This window comes from Ictidomys tridecemlineatus, chromosome Y (assembly GCF_052094955.1).
Source record: "Ictidomys tridecemlineatus isolate mIctTri1 chromosome Y, mIctTri1.hap1, whole genome shotgun sequence".
Taxonomy (NCBI): Eukaryota; Metazoa; Chordata; class Mammalia; order Rodentia; family Sciuridae; genus Ictidomys; species Ictidomys tridecemlineatus.
Genome location: NC_135494.1, coordinates 22,045,768 through 22,065,813, shown reverse-complemented (window position 1 = coordinate 22,065,813; position 20,046 = coordinate 22,045,768). Strand labels below are relative to the sequence as shown.

General features: G+C 45.9%; 1 protein-coding gene across 1 annotated transcript in view; it reads left to right on the top strand.

Annotated features, from left to right (window-relative positions):
- LOC144371890 (uncharacterized) overlaps positions 1 to 18,301 on the top strand; it is a 38,465-nt gene extending 20,164 nt beyond the window's left edge. The window contains 4 exon segments of the mRNA XM_078035196.1: positions 13,985 to 15,004; positions 15,401 to 15,924; positions 16,309 to 16,467; positions 18,179 to 18,301. Coding sequence (XP_077891322.1) covers positions 13,985 to 15,004; positions 15,401 to 15,924; positions 16,309 to 16,467; positions 18,179 to 18,301 — 1,826 coding nt within the window.
- The last annotated feature ends 1,745 nt before the right edge of the window (positions 18,302 to 20,046 follow it).

Genomic DNA, 20,046 nt, shown 5'->3' with positions numbered 1-20,046 from the left:
TGTCTAAGATAAGAGCTCAACTCTAACCAGGGCCTTGACTCACCAGGACCCCTCACCTCGGCTCCTCAAAATGAGGCTTCCTGCTCAGCAATTGGGGCTGCTGATGCTCTGGCTCCCTGGTGAGGACAGAGGGGATGATGAGGGAGATTAGGGAGGACGGAGCTCTTTTTGTATGCTGTATATGCAGGTTTTCTCTCCATGATGGGACATGTCAGGTTTTGATTTATACAATGGAGGAATATTTTTAGAAGATAAAGGATTTTTTGTACCAGTGGATACTGGGATATTGGAAAAGAGGGGGGTTCTTTGATGACTTCTGAAGGCATCGTTCACCTGGCAAGTCCATAACCCATTAGAATTCGTGTAACTTTGTAACATGAACCAAATCAGGTCTCTCTCTGTCTCTCTGTCTCTCTGTCTCTCTGTTTCTCTCTCTCTCTCTCTCTCTCTCTCTCTCTCTCTCTCTGTGTGTCTCTACACACACACACACACACACACTCACACACACACACTCACACACACACACATACACACACATACACACATACCCCATAGTAGCCTGAGATTAAGGTTGGGAGAGAAATCATGGACATCGCTCATAACGGTAGTATAACCTTCCATTTCTTTCTCATTTGAGGACCCACAGGTGCTACTGTGATGACACAGGGTTTTCCCTCCTGCCCCCTACTCATTCACCTCCTGAAGTTCCACCCAGAGCCTTCTACAGACAGATGGATACATTGATTGTTGCAGATGGCAGAAGAGTCTATGTGGTTTTTGACCTTTTGGGCTTCCAATTATCTCTGGGTCTCAGGCAACTTCAGTGGCAGAGGGTCAGGAAAAGATTCCATGCTGGACCTCAGGAGAGTGGAGGCTGAGGAGGCTGGTGTTATTGCTGTGAGCAAACTATAAAAATTAACTATAAAAAATAAGTATAAAACCCCACAAAACTCCCTGCTGGGTGGCCCAGCTGCCATATGTGCTGCTTGTCAGGTGAGAGGCACGGCAGATTCTCTGTCTGTTGGAGAGAAAGATCCTGGGATCTCAGGGGCACAGAGCATAGTCATGGAATCTGGACCATGTACCTAGCTTAGAGCTCAAGCTCTTTTTAAGACCTTGTCAGAGGGGCAGGGCAGGATCAGGAGGGAGAGTGAAGGATCTTAAAAAGCCTCTCTGGTCAACCCAGTGTGATGGAAGGGAGCTGAATGATAGTTCAGGCTGGGGCTCCCTTCCATCAGGTGCCTTCACCAGGACCAGGCACAGAATCAGGTGGTTTGTGGCAACACAAAAGTATGTGTTTTCTTTAGCATTTATATTGGCGTAAACTTCATCTGTACATGGCTGGAATTGAGCAGAGCTGTGATAACCTCCTCTCCCTCACCCTTCTCTGTACTTCTTATATCTCTGGTCCATGTCCCTCTCCAGCTAAGGGTAAGGGTCAGAATTCTACTCTACTCTCCCAGGGAGGCCTCATGTTGATACCTTTGACCAGATTCAGTCATGGATTCTGAAATAACAAGGGAGTGTTATGAATCCATGGATATATTTTTAAATAATAAGCCAAGTGTGAAAGAATTACAGAATCAAAATAGATACCACATTCCTAAAACTATGGGTGGGTATAAGAATCTGTAAGCCAATACTTGCTCAAATGTAGAAAAATACTGTTTCTCTTAGGGTCATAGATCTGTGGTCCTCATTGGCTGGGATGGGCACAGTGCTGGGATTGGGCTTTACTGAGAAAGCTAGATGGAATCTCTTCTCTTTCTCAGAGAGAATTTCAAATGTCACAGATCCTGCCTGGCCCTCAATGTTGTCCTTGCCCACTGCAAGCCTCATGGAAATGTGGTGTGTCTTGCACTCTCCAGAGGCCTAGTGACTCAAGGGTCAAAAATCTCTGTCCTAATGTGCTTCTCTGACATCACACAATTCTAGTCCACCCAGTGGTGCACAGAAGAGTTCCCACCAGGTGACCCTTTCCACAAGATAGACCTGCGGTGAGTCAAGAAATAATGGTCACTCAGGAGGGACCATGAGGACAAGATGGAAAGGAGGTCGACCAAAATGCAAAGCTGAGCTTGGAAGATAAGCAGACATACAGGAGCCCAAGGCCATGTCCCAGACACACGCAGAGATGGTCAGTGCAGGATCACAGGAGAGGAGGCCCCATGAGGACTTTGCATCCTGCCACTTTGGATTACCCTGATCTTAGCAAATGCCCACAGGAGAAACCCAGCCTGCTGTTTAGGACTCAGCTGTCAATCAAACTCACAGCTCAAATCAACTCCCAAAGCCCAGTCAGATCCTCTTCCCCAGGGCAGCCCCTCTGCCAGGGCCACACCGTAGCCCTTGGGTTAGTCAAGATGTTAAAGAGGAAACACAAAAAATGAAGAACCTCAGCTCACCTAAAAGGTCTACTGTAACTCAGAAATTGTAGGTGTCCTTTTCATTTCTTCCAAGGCTTCTGAGTGTTACAAGCTTTGTAAAGTGGTTATTTTCTTCTGTCTTTAGTGCAGTGATTTTGATGGTCTGCTGAGGCCTGCTTCATCCTAAGTGAAGTCGAAGGTCATTTTGTAAACTGAATATAATGTACGGGTTCCAGCTTTGTTACTGAGTTAAACAGTTAGATCTAGAGACAGAAAACCCTGTATCCTACATGGACACAAATGGTGAAAATAAAGAAAAGCCTAAAGAAATGATGATGGTCAAAGCTGAGCTCACATGACTGACAGGGAGGGCTCCATATTCCAGGGTAAGGGTGGGGCCATGATGCTTCATTTCATCTGTTTCAAACTGTGTTCTACTATCTACAGTGATCCATGAAAAGTGTTTTAATATTGTATAACAGAATTTTTTAAAAAATTGAACCAAATGAACAAATTATCCTACTTAGGAAAACATACTGTGCTTAAGGTTAGACTTCCAATGTAACAAATTCCATCAAGAATACAACTAAAGATAAAATAAGTAATTAGTTAGTGTAATGTAAATAAAATATTGCAGAGCAGTTAGAAAATTGGATCCTTCTAATTGAAAATAATGGTCTCATTAAATAATTTTTTATGTCTTAAATCAATTTCACAATAAATTTTTTTCTTTAATTGATGACATGGTCAACTAACATTATTCAAGTAAGGATTTCTGGGAATATTTTACCCTATTGAAACATAAAAATGGAAATATAAATATGAAATAGATTAAGAAAACTAAAAATGTGAAAACCTGATAAAAATTCTGATTACACTACAAATTTTTCTGAAACACAAGAGTCAAATTCTGGTCAAGAAAAGACCACTTGAGTTACTGCAGGAATCACCTGGACCTTTGTAAACCTTTCCCTACCCCATCCCTGAGGAAAGAAGTAGAATAGAGAACAAAGTATCCAATTCCCTGATCCTTCCTGTAACCCAGGAGGAACAGAGCTGCACTTACTTGTGGCTTTCTACCTCCTCTGTGGGCTGCCTGGTGGACTGCTGTCTCTATCACATGACTCAGAACTCAGAAAGGGACAAGTGCAGGGCTCAGGTCTCAGATGAGGGAACTGTGGACAGCAGTGGTGGGTGCCACTGTGTGTGACCACTGCATGAAGGAAAATAGATCAGGCAACACACAGCACAGCCAGGCCCTAAAGAAACTTCCATAGAACCCTCTGGATAACCAGCTTATGTCTAAACAGCCATGAATTCTTGGGAAATTGGAAGGGGAAGCACATCTCAGGCATCTGCATGCCCATGAAAGATCAAAGCCTTCACCCAGGCAGACCCCAGTCCTCAGAGCAAGCCCTGATCACCCAGTGAAGGGGTTCCACAGCAGAATTCAAAGACTGGAGAGGTAAATGTTTAATTTAAAGTCTGCATTTCAACTGAAGATAGAAAGGCACACAAAGAGCAGGGGAAAATTAGATATTGAAAGGAACAAAAGCCTTTAGAAATAACCCCAGCAGAAAAAGACATCAGAGTGACAAGACATCACATTTCCAATGTCTGCCTTACAGAGGCTTCAACAGGAAAAGGAAAATGATGGAGGGTGGGGTGGGGACTGAATAAAATCAGAAAAATGTATGTGGAAAAACTGTACTATCACTGAAGAGATGTACATTATATTAAAAAGGAATCAACTAGAATTCAATATGTAACAAGCATAACACACTTGGCAACACAAAACAGCAATTCTTATATAATGTAAAATAGTTCTCTTTGTTTTTCTTAATTATTGGGCAATGTACATTGTCAGAATTTAATTTTCTAGATGTTAGTAACCGTTCTCTAAATCGTACTCAACTAGGGTCACTTTTGATCCACTTCTTTTCTGCTTCCTTGCTGCTGTGCCAACCTGGAAAGCCCTGTGGCATATACTAATGTATACATTACCTTGTCTCATTAACTGTCCAGTTCAGCTTCTGTACTTGCTTGCTTACATTTCCTAAACCTCCAAGTGTCCCTTGTGTAGATATTTGGCTTAAATATGAGGCCAACTGAAGGTGGGCACACCACTCTATCTCGTTTTGGAAAGCAGAGTGTCCACCACTGGCCAGTAATAAAGGCTTAATTGGAATAGCAATGTGTGGTCAGAGAGTTATTTGAGCATCTCAGTATGGGTATAGCAGTGTCCATATACAACTAAAAATATTTTTTTAAAACTCAGTTTTAATATAGACAGCAATCAATTTATTAAGGGGTTAATAAAAATTTAAAGTAAGCAATAATAATTGAATAAAAGTGTAAAATACATATAAATTTTGGAAATTTCCCTGAATGCCCATAATATAACTTTTGGTGCAGTCAGTCTTGAGAATCCTGAGAAATAAGAGTGTAAACATGCAAGTGTCCCTCAGTGTTTGGGGCACAGCAGTTCCTGGCTTCCTCACCTGGCATGTTCATGAATTGATTCTCCAGTGAATGGTGACAGGCTGTGGCTTAGAGAAGGTGGCCTGCTGCCCTCAGGGGCCTCTGGTCTCAGGATCCACCCTGACACCTGGGTTTGGAGAAGCTCCTCTGGAGGATGGATCTCTAGTCTCACCAGGGACCCAATCTCAGCTCACACTGAAGAGACCTCCCTTTGGGCCAAGGCAGGAGCAGAGGGCTGTGTCTCTCCTCCTGACCACACAGGGGTATGTGTACCACTGGGCTGCAGAGTCCTCAGAGTACATCTTGGTGCTAGAGTGACAGTGCCAACTTTGTACTTAGCACTCTGACCTTACCTCACTCACACAGCTCCAATACACAGGAGCCCCCCAGCTCTCAGCGGTCACATGCAGGCTTGTACCTTTGTGGACCCAGCTGACAGCCCCTGACATCAGAAACAAAACCACAAGGAACCCACGTGCCTAAGTCCCATCTCTTTCAGTTGAGCCTGGTAACCCTGGAGACTCACAGTCCCCTCCCCACCAGGGCCCAGGAAAATTAATCTCACCCACCCTGATAAACCCTGGAAATGTGTGCCCAGAAGAGAGAGACCAGCTATGTCGACTGGTAAGATTTGATGTCCACACAGAGCATGGTGAGCTGACCACAGGAGCTTGAGAATCTGCCCTGGATTTAGAAATGCTGCCTTTTCTTTTCTTTCTATGAGAAATTTAGGAATATATTTTTGATGAACAAAGAATTTCTAAGATATTTTATTACATCAATAATTTCTGATATAAAAAAAAGCAAAAAGGAGGCTTTTAAATATTGCATATTCATGTAAAACTTAGCAGCATTCTCTGAAACTGTGTTTTATTTAAGATTACTTTGTGAAGGCAACTTTTTCTAAACCTGATCTATTACTAATCAGATCCTACAGATTTCTTTCTGCTCCTGGTTTTCCCACAATTCAGGTTTCCACAGTGAGAATGGGCACGTGAGTTTCCCAAGCCTGCTCAATAGGCACCTCACACCTGGCCTGACTCAGAGGCATTCACTGCCCATCTCTGGAGGCTCAAGTCTGGAGTCCAGAGGCAGCAGGCCAAGCTCTCTCTGCAATCAAACATGGGCCCCTTCCCTGTCCCTTCCAGGCTCTGCTGGCCCAGGCCTTGCTTGCCTGGTAGCAGCTGAACCCCAGGGTCTTCACAGGGTGCCTGAGTTCTCCTTCTGCCTGTGGGCTTCTGCTTGTGCCCTGTGTCTTTCTGTCATGTCAGTAGTGGCCTTCATTTGTCCCCCATGGTACAAGGTGACCTTTCCTTAAACACCTACCTCCATCAGCACTACGCCATGTCATGTCACATTGGGAGCTACTGAGTGATAGACTGTCACCATGTTTTAGGGGCAACACAATGAAACCATGAAGTGGAGTCTGCCACAAAACAAGCACTGGCTTCATGAAAGAAGGTTTGATTCATGAGTAAATGCTACGGGGTTTTAAATGAAAGAGACAAGTCTCTTATTACCTTTAAAACCAGCTCCGGGACAGCTTCTCCTTGCTCCTGCCTCCTGCCACCTAATGCAGTAATGAGGTTTACAGAAGAGACTAGCAAGCGAGAGAGAACATGCCAAGGAGTGGGCTTTAACTGGGTACAAAAAATTCAAGGGAAAATCCCATCCAATGAAAGTCAAGGGGGCAGCATCCCAAGGTCAGGGGTGACAATTGGGTCTTCGGGGCAGCGGCCAGACATGCCTCTGAACAGACAAGCCCTTGGACCTGGAAAAGGATGGGGAAGGCTCTAACACAGCTGTGTCTAAGCCTCTCACCCAGCCAGGGAGGTAACTCGAATCACTGGGAGGATGGCCTCCCACAGTGGAGTCATTCTAATTTCTCACTTGATACCCATTAGGACAGTTCTTTTAAAAAAGCCATGACATTGATAATTGTGCACACTCTCCTTGATGTTGGTTCTCTTCTCCTTTCTTTTCCGTCCATCACCAGCTTAGCTGATTAAGAGGCCAATAATTGGGAGAAGGTCCCAGAATGACATAGTCTCGCATCACATATCAGATAGAACAACACCAAATTTATAGAATGGAGCAAACCATGAGGGTGAATGAAATGTCAGTGAGGTAAAAGTGACATGTTAGAATCACACCCTCCCCAGATATTTGGCAGCCAGTCTTAGTGCTGCAGTGGAAATCAGGGGGAAATTCAAGGTCATTTTACTTTCTCCTCCAACCTGTCTAACAAGTCCTATTGGGGTTTCCCAGAGCTTATACAGATCAAGTTCCAGGTTAAATTTGCTCTATAGTCTATATGCTATTAGATTCCTTGGACTGTTTATTTTGAAACTGAGTGTATATAAATCCAAATTTTGTGGAACAGTGTAACTTATTCTTTCAATAGCTGTAGGATTCTGAGTTCAGGTCAAAAGCAATTTGACACTGGCACCAATCTGCAAGAGGTGTGAAAATCCAGGTGACCTGACAGCCGAGTGTGCTGTTTTTTTGTCACTCATGTACTGTGTGTTTTTCTGAGCTGGGGACTCATGGTGTGGCCACCTCACACAAAGGCCAGGAGAGAGAGACAGTTTATCACCCAAGTCAAGGAAAGAACAGGACCACTGAGAGGACATGATTGTACACAGTGAGAAGATTACTGTGGGAAGATCTTCCCCCCCCAAAAAAAAACATTGGAAATTAAGAGTAAATTATTGATTTTGAATGTGAGAGAAATATTTCTTTCTCCTGTTAGGTTCTTGTGACTTTTTCAAGGACCCAGGGAGAGACCATTTCCAGCACTTGTTAACATGGTAACAGAAGCCACCACAGGAGTCTTAAAAGAGCTAAAGCAGGTGGGTTTGTGGGGAGAAAACTTCCTCTGTCAGTTCTAGTGGGTGTGGGGTGGGGTGTCTTTCTTCTCCAGGTTACATGGGAGGGAGTCAAACAGCATGGCCATTCACTCCCCAGACATTGCCCTGGACACACTGTCCACTTTCTCCTGTTGGGTGCTGTATTGGTGCTTCCTATTGAACTCACTGAGACTTTGGCAAAGATTTTCCCTTTTGCCATCAGATCTTATGCCCACAAAGATGGTCTTCATCTCATCACTTTCCCTGCAGTCACAGAAGACATATTTATTCAAAGTCAGTCTACCCTCTCCCATTGGCTCTTTCCACCCAGCTACACCCACCAGGCAATTTGCATGCTGCTCCCTGGGGAGGGCCTTCCTGCAAGGCTGATATAAAAGCTCAGGTCTAACGTGCCCTTGACTCACCAGGACTACAAAGTTCAGCTTCTCAAAATGAGGTTCCCTGCTCAGCTCCTGAGGCTGCTGCTGCTCTGGATTTCTTTTGAGGGCAGAGGGGATGAGGAAAGAGAAGAGAGAGGTGGTGAGCTCAGTTGTGTGGGTGTCACTGCATAGCATGGGGCATGTGATGTTCAGATCCATGAAAGCAAAAAAGTTACTCGAAGAAAAAAAAATCATCTACTGGTGAAGACTGGGACATAAAAAGAGGAGAGTGGTGTGGTCAACCTCTAGACAGGCATTGTAGATGTAAAATTCCATGTTATATGACATTGGGTATTTCTGGATAGAAACCCAAACTATATACTCAAGAATGCACAAATAATTTATTTGAGAATGGAACAAAATAGAAATAATTAAAATGTTTCATAATATTATGAATAAACTTTCATTTCTATCATTGTTTCAGGATCCAGTCAGGACACTGTGATGACTCAGAGTTCCCTCTCCCTGTCTGTCACCCCTGGAAAGTCAGCCTCCATCTACTGCACGTCCAGTCAGAGCCTCATACACAGTGATGGAAACACCTATTTGCGTTGGGTTGTGCACAAGCCAGGCCAGGATCCAAGGGGCCTATTATATGGGGTTTCCAACTGTTTCACTGGGGTCCCAGACAGGTTCAGTGGTAGTGGGTCAGGGACTGATTTCACACTGAGAATCAGCAGAGTGGAGGCTGAGGATGCTGGGGTGTATTACTGCTTGCAAAGTACACATGTTCCTAGCACAGTGGTGCAGCCTCTGACAAAAAAACTCCCTGCCTGGGTGGTCCAGCTGCCACCTGAGCTGCTGTTCTGGGCAGCATCAGAGCAGATTATCTGAGAGAAAGTAGTTGTAGCTGAGGGCCTTGGATCTTGAATGCTATGGCCACAGCTCAGTCACCACCTATCAAGATCCCACCAGCTACATGAGCCCTGGTGTGGCAACAGCAGAAGGGAGACCCTGTGAAATAGAGTTGGAGTGCTCCATGTTGAAATTAAGTCAGCTGAAGCAGCCCTAAGAGCTATGCAAAAACACAGAGTTCTTCTGTCAAAACAAAGATGAGAAATATTTTCATTATAAATCTAATCTTTATTTTCCACAGTATATTTAAGAAATAGGTATTGGAAGCACTCATCCTATTGTGTTAATGCATGCACAACAAAAAGATGCAAATGATGACATCAGTAACACCCAGGGGTGCTGAGGGGCAAGGGAGAGGTCCTATATAAATGAGATTCAAGTCAAATTTTCACAAGCTTTTACCAAGGTGTTAGAAATTTTGTATGTTATAATTTACTCCAAATTAACAGAAATAGGGGAAAAAACTATCACATAAACAGAAAAAAATGAGAAAGAATTGAAACATTATATTCCAAAATAAACTAAAGAGAAAGGTGGTTGTAGTGGAGCAGATTCAGGGATTAAAAAGGCACCAGGAGGAGAGAAAGCACAGAAGAATGGCAAGAGAAAGTTCCTTCCTGTTTGTAACTCTGCTGAATGTAAATAGGTGAACATCCAGTCAAAATGTGTAGATTGGCAAAATGGATTGAAATTGTGTATGTACATGTTCATTTAGTAATCTCATGTTAGGTCTTAGAACAATCAGAGCTTGATGGTAAAAACATGAAAAATAATTAGAAAAAGTAGTCATGCTATTATCAGAAATATAGAATTTTTTCAAATTTGATTGGAGAGACAAAAAAAAATTATACAGTGATAATGGGGTCTGTTCTCCTGGGTATAAATGTTACAAACATACATGCACCAAAAATCAAGGCTGCAAAACACATCTATAAGCAGGGACAGTTGTGAGGGACAAATAGACAACAATACAGTAACAGAGCGTACCCAATTATTGTACTTTCAATAGTCCCTGAAACAACCAGACAGAGGATAAGTCAGGAAACAGAGACCTGCAGCCATGCCACATACCTAACAGACATGTAGGTGAATTCTACCCACAATGGCTTGCTGCATGATTGCTCAAGTGCACATGGAATATTCTCCAAGATCCTGTATGTGTTAGGACACAAAGCAAATCTCAATGACATAATAAAGACTTAGAATGTAGAACATGCATATTATCTCCTCTGATGACAATGGTATGAAGTTACAAGTTAACAGCAGAAAGTGAATGGGGAAATTCACAAATATGAAGAAAGATAATGCACTCTTATAAGAGCTGGCACAAATGAAATGCTGTAGTGAGCTCTTAATTTCTGGGACCCAAAGACCAGACATGAACACTGAGAGAACAAGTTTATTTTGGCTCATGGTTTTGGAGGTTCATTCCATGGTCAACTGGCTCTATAGTCCTAGGGCCAAGGTGAGGCAGAACGTCACAGGAGGGGATGTGGCAGAGAGAAGCAACTCATGTCATGTTAACAGGAGAGAGATGAGGAGAAAGAGGAAGGGACACAGGAAGGTCAACTCATCGAGGACATGCCCCCAGTGGCCCACCTCTTCTAGCCCTGCTCCATCTGTTTACAGTTATTCCTGGCACTGTCCTTTCAGACTAAGATAGACTGATGATGTCACACTCTCCTAATCTAAATGGTTGACCCCTGAAGACGCCCAGGTTAACAGAGGCTTTTGGGAGACATTTCACATTCAAATCATCACAATCCACTCTTGAACTTGAGAAGCTTATGTCCAAATCACAATGAAAAGTGCATTTAGTCCATTTTTTAGAATCCCACAGTCTTCACAATTCAGCGTTACCTTAAAGTCCAAGTTTAAAGTTTCTGAGACCCAAGGGAAACTCAGGGTGGTAAGCCCCTGTAAAAGTCTACAGCAAGTTACATATGTCCATAGTCCAGGGGCTGAATGTCACCATTCCCATTTCAAAGGGGAGGAATATGAGCACAGCAGAAAGGGATGGTGCCAAAGCTGGACTGTAAAATCGAGTTGGGCAAACCCACCCTGCATCCCCTATCTAGCACCTGGGCATGTGGCACAGTGAAGTTCTGTCCAAAGGGTTAACACAGGGCTCTGCCCCTGTGGACTTGAAGGCTGCAGTCCACATGACCTCCCTTCCCACTTGTCTCTGCTGGATTCAGAGTTTCCCTCAGCAGATTGTCCCATGCTTTTGGCATCTCTCAGTCTCAGGGTTTCCTCTTCAATGCCACCTCCATTCTCACATCTCCACACCTTGTTTTCTCAGGTTCTGGAATTCTACACTGGAACAGCTCTTAATGAGGCTGATGATGCTGTTCACCCTGAACCTTTTGATTAGGATGTGGGTCTCACTGATTTGCTTAGTGACTCACTTTTGCTGAGGCTGGCTTTGACATCATGATCCTCCTGACTCAGCATGGACTTAGTTTCATTGGTTTCCCTCCAATCACGGAAGACATTTTATTTATTCAAATTCAGTCCACACCCCACATTGTCTCTTTCCACATAGCTGCACCTACCAGAAAATTTGCATGCTACTTCCTGGGGAAGACCTTTCAGTAAGGCTGACATAAATGCTCAGCTCTAACCTGACCTTGACTCACAAGTACTCTTCAGCTCAGCTTCTCAAAATGAGGCTCCCTGCTCAGCTCCTGGGGCTGCTGCTGCTCTGGATCCCTGGTGAGGACAGAGGGGATGGGGAGGAGAAGTGGGAGGGGGGTAAGCTCAGTGCTTTCTACATCTGAGCTCTGTACATGTCAGTTGTGTGGGGGTCACTGCATAGGATGGGGCATGTGATGTTCAGATGCATGAAAGGGAGGAAGTTTCTCGAGGAAAACCAAATCATCTACTGGTGAAGACAGGGACATAAAAAGAGGAGAGTGGTGTGGTAAACCTCTAGATAGGCATTGTACACGTAAAACTCTATCTTATATGACATTGGGTATTTCTGGATAGAAACCCAAACTGTGTACTCAAGAATACACAAATAATTTAGTTGAGAAAAGAACAAAATAATTAAAAGGTTTCATAATATTATGAATAAACTTTCATTTCTGTCATTATTTCAGGGTCTAGTGGGGACACTGTGATGACTCAGAGTCCTCTTGAAAGACTGCAGGGCCCCAGACCCAACGTTAAGAATTCTAACCCCCGTGCCCTCTAGAAAGTCCCCATGCACAAGCACTCCCCAGCCGCACAAAGCACTCCCCACAAGCACTCCCCAGCCTCACGTAGCACTCCACGACTGCATGTAACACTCCAAACGCTATTCAATGCCACTGCCAGATGTTCCATATAGATAATCCTGGGAAAGACAAGCCTGAGGAAATAGGGTAAAAACGGGAACAATGAGGGTAAAAACGGGAACAATAAGGATGGGATGTAATTTATGGGTTTCTTTTCTGAGAACGTAAAGTGGAAAAAAACAAGTTTACCCCCCAGGTGACCCCAGGACTGAATTCCGAGGAACCTATAGAATGGCTGTTGCTGTGCTAAGCTGAAAACTGACCCCCGCTCCCTATAAAAACTCTGTACCCCCGAGCCCGGGTGTGCCAGTCACCGAAGCTCTGGCCGAGGTGTTGCTGTGCCCCCACGGGTACCTGTGTGAGAATAAATCCTCCTGCGGTTTGCATCCAGTGTCTCGCGTGGTCCATTCCGGGTTGGGGAATTTGGGGGTCTTTCATTTGGGGGCTCGTCCGGGATCACTGGTTCAGCCCAGACCCAAATCCGGAGGACACTCGACATCACTGGGAGGTAAGCCAGCTAGCTCGAGCTCTTTGTCTTGTCTTGTGTTTAATGTCTTGTGCAGCGTCTGTAAGGTCTTTGAGATTATGCGTAGTCACCTAGTATTTGAAGCAGCTTGAGAAGGAGTTGATGAACTCGGACTTCTCCCCTGCCAACCTGGGAGACGTCCCATGGATCAGAGGGGCCCGTTTCTTTGGGGTCCCCAGTGTTTCCGAGGGATACACCGTCTTTGTAGGCAACGGAGAAGCGCGAACTTCTCCCAGGCCGTCGGATACTTTCGGTTTCTGCCGAAGAAGCGCAGCGCTCCTCTTGTTTGGTTTCGTTTTCGTGTCTGTGTGTCTACCTCTTTATTTTTCCTTTGAAACTAACATGGGAAACTCATTAACCACCCCTTTGAGCCTCACTCTAGATCATTGGCAAGATATTCAAGATCGGGCAAACAACCTGTCCGTGACTGTCAAGAAGAAGAAGTGGAAAACGCTCTGTACCCTAGAATGGCCAGCCTTCAACACTGGCTGGCCAGCAGAAGGAACCTTTAACCTTGATCTTATCTTGCAGATGAAATCCCGAATCTTCACCCACGGTCCTCACAGACACCCTGACCAAATACCCTACATTATTACCTGGGAAGACCTAATCTCCAATCCGCCCCCTTGGGTTGCTCCCTTCTCTCCGCTCAAGCCCACTCTCCGCTCTTCACATGAACCTTCCGCTCCTCTCGTCCCAGCTCCCCCTCCCCCTCCTCAAACCTCTCAACTTTACCCCGTCCTTGACAAATCTGAGGCTTCTTTGAATTCAAAGACATCGCCGAAGAAGGTCCTGCCACCGGAGGACTCACCTTTGATTGACCTGCTGACTGACGAGCCTCCTCCTTACCAGCCCCAACCCTTACAGCCCCCTGAACCCGATCACTTGTCCTCAGAGGGAGAAAAAGAACAGGAGGGCCCCACCGCCAGTGTCTCCCCGGACCCATCCCCCATGGTGGGACGACTCCGGGGACGTCGGGCTCACTCCACCTCAGGGGACGCCTCTAAAATCCTCCCCCTACAACAATCAGGGGGCCCTAACGGCCAATATCAATATTGGCCTTTCTCTGCCTCTGATCTTTATAATCCTGCACAAATCGGACCCCCCAATTGCTAGCATTGGATAAAGATTAGGGGAGTCAGGGCCAGGAGCCCCCCCCCTGAGCCCCGGGTAACTCTACAAGTAGGGGGGCAACCTGTGACCTTCCTGGTGGATACCGGAGCCCAACACTCGGTGCTAACACAGGCGCCAGGACCCATGAGCCACAAAATGACGTGGGTTCAAGGTGCCACTGGGAGCAAACCATACCGATGGACCACCAAAAGAGAGGTACACCTTGCCACAGGTAAGGTCTCCCATTCGTTCCTGCATGTGCCAAATTGCCCATATCCACTACTAGGAAGAGACCTATTGACCAAATTGAGGGCCCAAATCTATTTCAAAAATGGGGGTGCCACCTTCACAGGGCCAAATCAGACCCCTTTGCACGTATTGAGTTTTAAATTGGAAGATGAATATAAACTTTTTGACAATCCGTCGGTACCTAAGAAAGACATGGATTACTGGCTTAGTACCTACCCGGAGGCCTGGGCTGAAACCGGAGGAATGGGGATGGCTAAACAACAATCTCCAATAGTCATCCACCTAAAAGCCACTGCTTCTCCCATTAATATTAAACAATATCCTATGTCCAGAGAAGCCTATCAAGGCATCAAGCCACATATCAAACGCCTTCTAGACCAAGGCATTCTAACACCTTGCCGGTTGCCCTGGAACACCCCCCTACTACCTGTCAAAAAGCCGGGGACTAATGATTACCGGCCAATCCAGGACTTACGGGAAGTTAACAAAAGGGTAGAAGACATTCACCCCACAGTGCCAAATCCCTACAATCTCCTCAGCACCTTGCCTCCCACCCATACCTGGTATACTGTCTTGGACCTGAAAGATGCCTTTTTCTGCCTAAGACTTTCCCCCCAAAGTCAGGCTCTTTTTGCATTCGAATGGAAGGACCCCGAAGAAGGAGTCTCCTGACAACTGACTTGGACGAGGCTACCCCAAGGGTTCAAAAACAGCCCAACACTCTTCGATGAGGCCTTGCATCAAGATTTGGCTGATTTCCGTGTAAGGCACCCTTTCTTAATCATGCTTCAATATGTAGATAACATCTTGCTGGCTGCAACCTCCAAGGAAGACTGCCTAGCAGGTACGGAGAAGCTATTACAAACTTTGGGACTATTGGGGTATCGGGCATCAGCAAAAAAGGCCCAAATCTGTCAGACAAAAGTCACCTATCTTGGCTATGAACTCAATGACGGTCAGCGCTGGTTAACAGCTGCCAGAAAAGAGACTATCTCGAGCATACCACCCAACCAGAGTTCCAAACAATTGCGGGAATTTCTAGGAACCGCCGGGTTCTGTAGACTCTGGATTCCTGGGTTCGCTGAGGTAGCAGCCCCTCTGTACCTACTGACTAAACAAGGCAACTCCTTTTCCTGGACTAAGGAACATCAATTGGCATTCAATCACATTAAATTAGCCCTTCTGTCAGCCCCCGCCTTAGGCCTACCGGACATTACCAAGCCCTTTGATCTATTCGTAGATGAAAAGCAGGGCTATGCAAAGAGAGTTTTAACCCCAAAACTGGGACCTTGGAGGCGACCTATAGCCTACTTGTCAAAGAAATTAGATCCAGTGGTGGCAGGATGGCCACCATGCCTCCGGATGGTAGCGGCTGTGGCTCTTCTGATTAAGGATGCCACTAAACTTACCTTGGGACAACCATTAACCCTATTAACCCCTCATGCCATTGAGACCATAATTCGCCAGCCACCCGACCGCTGGATGTCAAACGCCCGACTCACCCATTACCAGTCTTTATTGTTGGACACTGACCGAATTCAGTTCGGCCCCGTAATGACACTGAACCCAGCAACCCTCCTGCCGCTCCCGGGAGAAGTAGATCCTCACAACTGCCAGCAGATTCTTGCAGAGATACAGGGGACCCGGCCAGACCTCACAGACCGACCAATGAAGGATGCAGAGCTGGTCTGGTATACAGATGGGAGCAGCTATCTACTTAATGGAGAACGACGAGCGGGAGCGGCCATTACCACCGAATTTGAGGTAGTATGGGCGAGTGCACTCCCCGGTGGGACGTCAGCTCAGCGGGCGGAACTGATAGCTCTGACTCAAGCCTTAAAGTTGGCAGAGGGGAAGAAACTAAATGTGTATACGGACAGCCGATATGCCTTTGCCACTGCTCACATACATGGAGAGATATACAGGCTCCGGGGATTACTGACCTCAGAGGGGAAAGAAATCAAAAATAAGACTGAGATATTAGTTTTGCTTAAAGCTTTATTCTTGCCTAAAAAGTTAAGTATTATGCACTGCCCCGGCCACCAAAAAGGGGATACCCCAGAAGCCAGAGGGAACAGATTAGCAGATGAAACAGCCAAGAAAGCTGCCCGAGGGCCACAACTCCTGATAATGACTCTATTGCCCCAGCGGGCAATGCCACGACATGATGACCATAAAGAGCGATGGGTCTATGAGGACAAAGATTTGGATATCATCCAAAAATTAGGGGCCACTTACGACCCAGCAGGAAGTACTTGGAAATACCAAGGAAAGACTATCATGCCCCTAAAGAATGCAGAGCAGCTAGTGAGGTCCCTACACAAACTGACACACCTTGGGGCTAAAAAGATGAAAGAACTCTTAGACCAGGGGGAGAGTGCCTTGTACCTCCCGAGCAGGGATCATCTCCTTCGCCAGATAGTAGCAAATTGTCAAGCATGTGCCCAGGTAAATGCAGGTAAGATCAAAATTGGAACAGGGGTCCGCGTGAAAGGACATAAACCTGGAACTCATTGGGAGATAGATTTCACTGAAATCAAACCGGGTGTATATGGATATAAATATCTTTTAGTTTTTGTTGACACCTTCTCTGGATGGGCAGAAGCATTCCCGACTCGGCATGAAACCGCAAAGGTGGTTGCAAAGAAGTTATTGGAAGAAATTTTCCCTAGGTATGGGGTACCTGGGACAATTGGGTCAGATAACGGGCCTGCCTTCGTCTCCCAGGTAAGTCAGATGGTGGCCAATGCATTGGGGATCAATTGGAAATTACATTGTGCCTATAGACCTCAAAGTTCAGGACAGGTAGAAAGGATGAATACAACCATTAAGGAGACTTTAAACAAATTAACGCTTGAAACTGGCACTAGAGACTGGGTACAACTCCTGCCTTTAGCCTTATATCGGGCCCGAAACACTCCAGGCCCACAGGGACTAACCCCATTTGAGATTCTGTACGGTGCCCCACCACCCGCTGTTAACTTTTATGAAACTGAAACCTGTGCCTCCCTCGCCCCATCTATGCAGACTCATTTGCGTGCCTTGCAGTTGGTCCAGAACGAGGTCTGAAAGCCTCTAGCCGCAGCATACAAAGAGGAACTCAAAACCCCATCGCTGCCACATCCCTTTAAAGTCAGAGACACCATCTGGGTACGCAGACACCAGAGCAAGAACCTCGAGCCGCAGTGGAAAGGACCCTACACCGTTCTGCTGACGATTCCTACTGCAATCAAGGTGGACGGCATCTCCGCTTGGATCCATGCCTCTCATGTGAAGGCCGTTCATCCACAGGAACCCACCAGCACCTCTTCAGGATGGAAATTGCAGCGCACCCAGAACCCGCTAAAGCTAAGACTCACTCGTTGTTAATCTTTCTTACATTGTGTTACGCCATCCCTATGCCAGCTTTCGCTCAGCAGCCCCACAACCCCCATATGCCTATGAATCAAACTTGGCAGGTACTCACCCAGCACGGGAGGACAATTTGGTCTATCACCTCTACAATTCATCCCCCTGGGTCCTGGTACCCACCTCTTTTCTTTGATCCCTGTAAGTCCATATTGGGACGAGCTGTAGATCTCAAAGGGAGGCTACGTCTCCATCACAAGATCCAGGATGCTTGTCCCTGCCCTCTAGATGGCCTCTATGTTTGCCCAAGGGATGGTAGAACGCCCGCTATGGCCCATTCTTGTGGGGGACCTGACCCCTTTTACTGTGCTTCTAACGGTTGTGAGACCACAGGAGATGCTAGATGGAAACCTTCCTCGAGCTGGGATCTGATAAAAGTGTTCAAAAATTATTCAAGCAAGGCGAATCCGAGCTGTCATATAAAGATAGACTTCACCCCAGCAGGAAAACAAGTTGTTACCTCCTGGCTAGCTGGGAGGGCATGGGGTCTCAGATGGGACATAACAGGATTTGACCCAGGCTATATCTTCATAATCAAACTAACCTTGACCCCAATTGTGATCAAGCCACCAAAGCAGCCAGGAGACTCACCTAAGGTAATCCCCTCAAGAACAGCCTCTCCATCGCTCCCTACTACTACTACTATTCCTACTACTACTACTCCTACTACTACTATCCCTACTACTACTATTCCTACTACTACTACTCCCACTACTACTACTACTACAACTAAGGCTGCCCCTCCCTGAAGATCCCGATCTCAGCTGATCCCAATGGGCCCCAACTCGAAACTGCCAGACTCAGAACAGATATTACTGAATCTAGTTGAAGGGGGATACTATGACCTTAATCTCACCCAACCCAATTTGACTACGTCCTGCTGGATGTGCCTCCAAGCAAGCCCTCCCTATTATGAAGGATTAGCTGTTAACCAAAATTTCACCTATGGTGTATCTGCCAATTGCAATTGGGAGACAAAATATAAATTAACCTTACCTGATGTAACTGGGAAAGGGATGTGCTTGGGGGCACCCAAAAGCGACCAAAGTGACCTCCTAAAGCTGTGTGCACGCATAACTGTAAGTGTACCCCCATCTGATCCATCTAGATATCTAGTACCCCCACCAGGTTTCTATTGGGCATGCAACACAGGGATCACACCATGTGTCTCAACATCTATTCTTGGCACATTCAATGACTTTTGTGTGCTAGTCAAAATTCTCCCAAGACTGCTCTATTATTCTGCAGAAGAATTCGAAGGTCATTTCGTAGGAAAAACTCGGTTCACCCAGGAGCCTATCAGTATAACCTTGGCAGTTTTGTTGGGAGCAGGAGTATTAGCTGGAGTGGGAACTGGAACAGCAGCACTAGTCGAAGGTCCTAGACAGTTGGGAATTCTAGAAGCAGCAGTACATCAAGATCTAAGGGCAATAGAAAAATCTGTAACTGCCTTAGAGAAGTCCTTAACCTCTCTATCAGAAGTAGTTTTGCAGAATAGGAGAGGTTTAGACTTGCTATTCTTAAAGGAAGGAGGGCTTTGTGCTGCCTTAAAGGAAAACTGTTTCTTCTATACAGATCATACAGGAGTGGTGCGAAAATCCATGACAAAACTCAGAGAAAGATTAGATGCCCGAGAGAAATCCCTACGAGAGCGGGGCTCTCAAAGTTGGTTTGAAGGATGGTTCAGTAAGTCCCCATGGCTGACTACTCTATTATCTACTATAGCTGGACCCTTGATTACCTTGCTGTTGATTTTAACGTTTGGACCCTGTATTTTTAACAAATTGATGCAGTTTATAAAAGACAGGCTTTCTGTAGTACAAACCATGGTCCTTACACAGCAATATCACTTGCTTCAACAACAGGCTAAATCTGGACCTGAACAGGCAGATCTATGGATATAACATTATATCCACGATATAGAAAAGGGGGGAATGAAAGACTGCAGGGCCCCAGACCCAATGTTAAGAATTCTAACCCCTGCGCCCTCTAGAAAGTCCCCATGCACAAGCACTCCCCAGCCGCGCAAAGCACTCCCCACAAGCACTCCCCAGCCTCACGTAGCACTCCCCGACTGCATGTAACACTCCAAACGCTATTCAATGCCACCGCCAGATGTTCCATATAGATAATCCTGGGAAAGACAAGCCTGAGGAAATAGGGTAAAAACGGGAACAATGAGGGTAAAAACGGGAACAATAAGGATGGGATGTAATTTATGGGTTTCTTTTCTGAGAACGTAAAGTGGAAAAAAACAAGTTTACCCCCCAGGTGACCCCAGGACTGAATTCCGAGGAACCTATAGAATGGCTGTTGCTGTGCTAAGCTGAAAACTGACCCCCGCTCCCTATAAAAACTCTGTACCCCCGAGCCCGGGTGTGCCAGTCACCGAAGCTCTGGCCGAGGTGTTGCTGTGCCCCCACGGGTACCTGTGTGAGAATAAATCCTCCTGCGGTTTGCATCCAGTGTCTCGCGTGG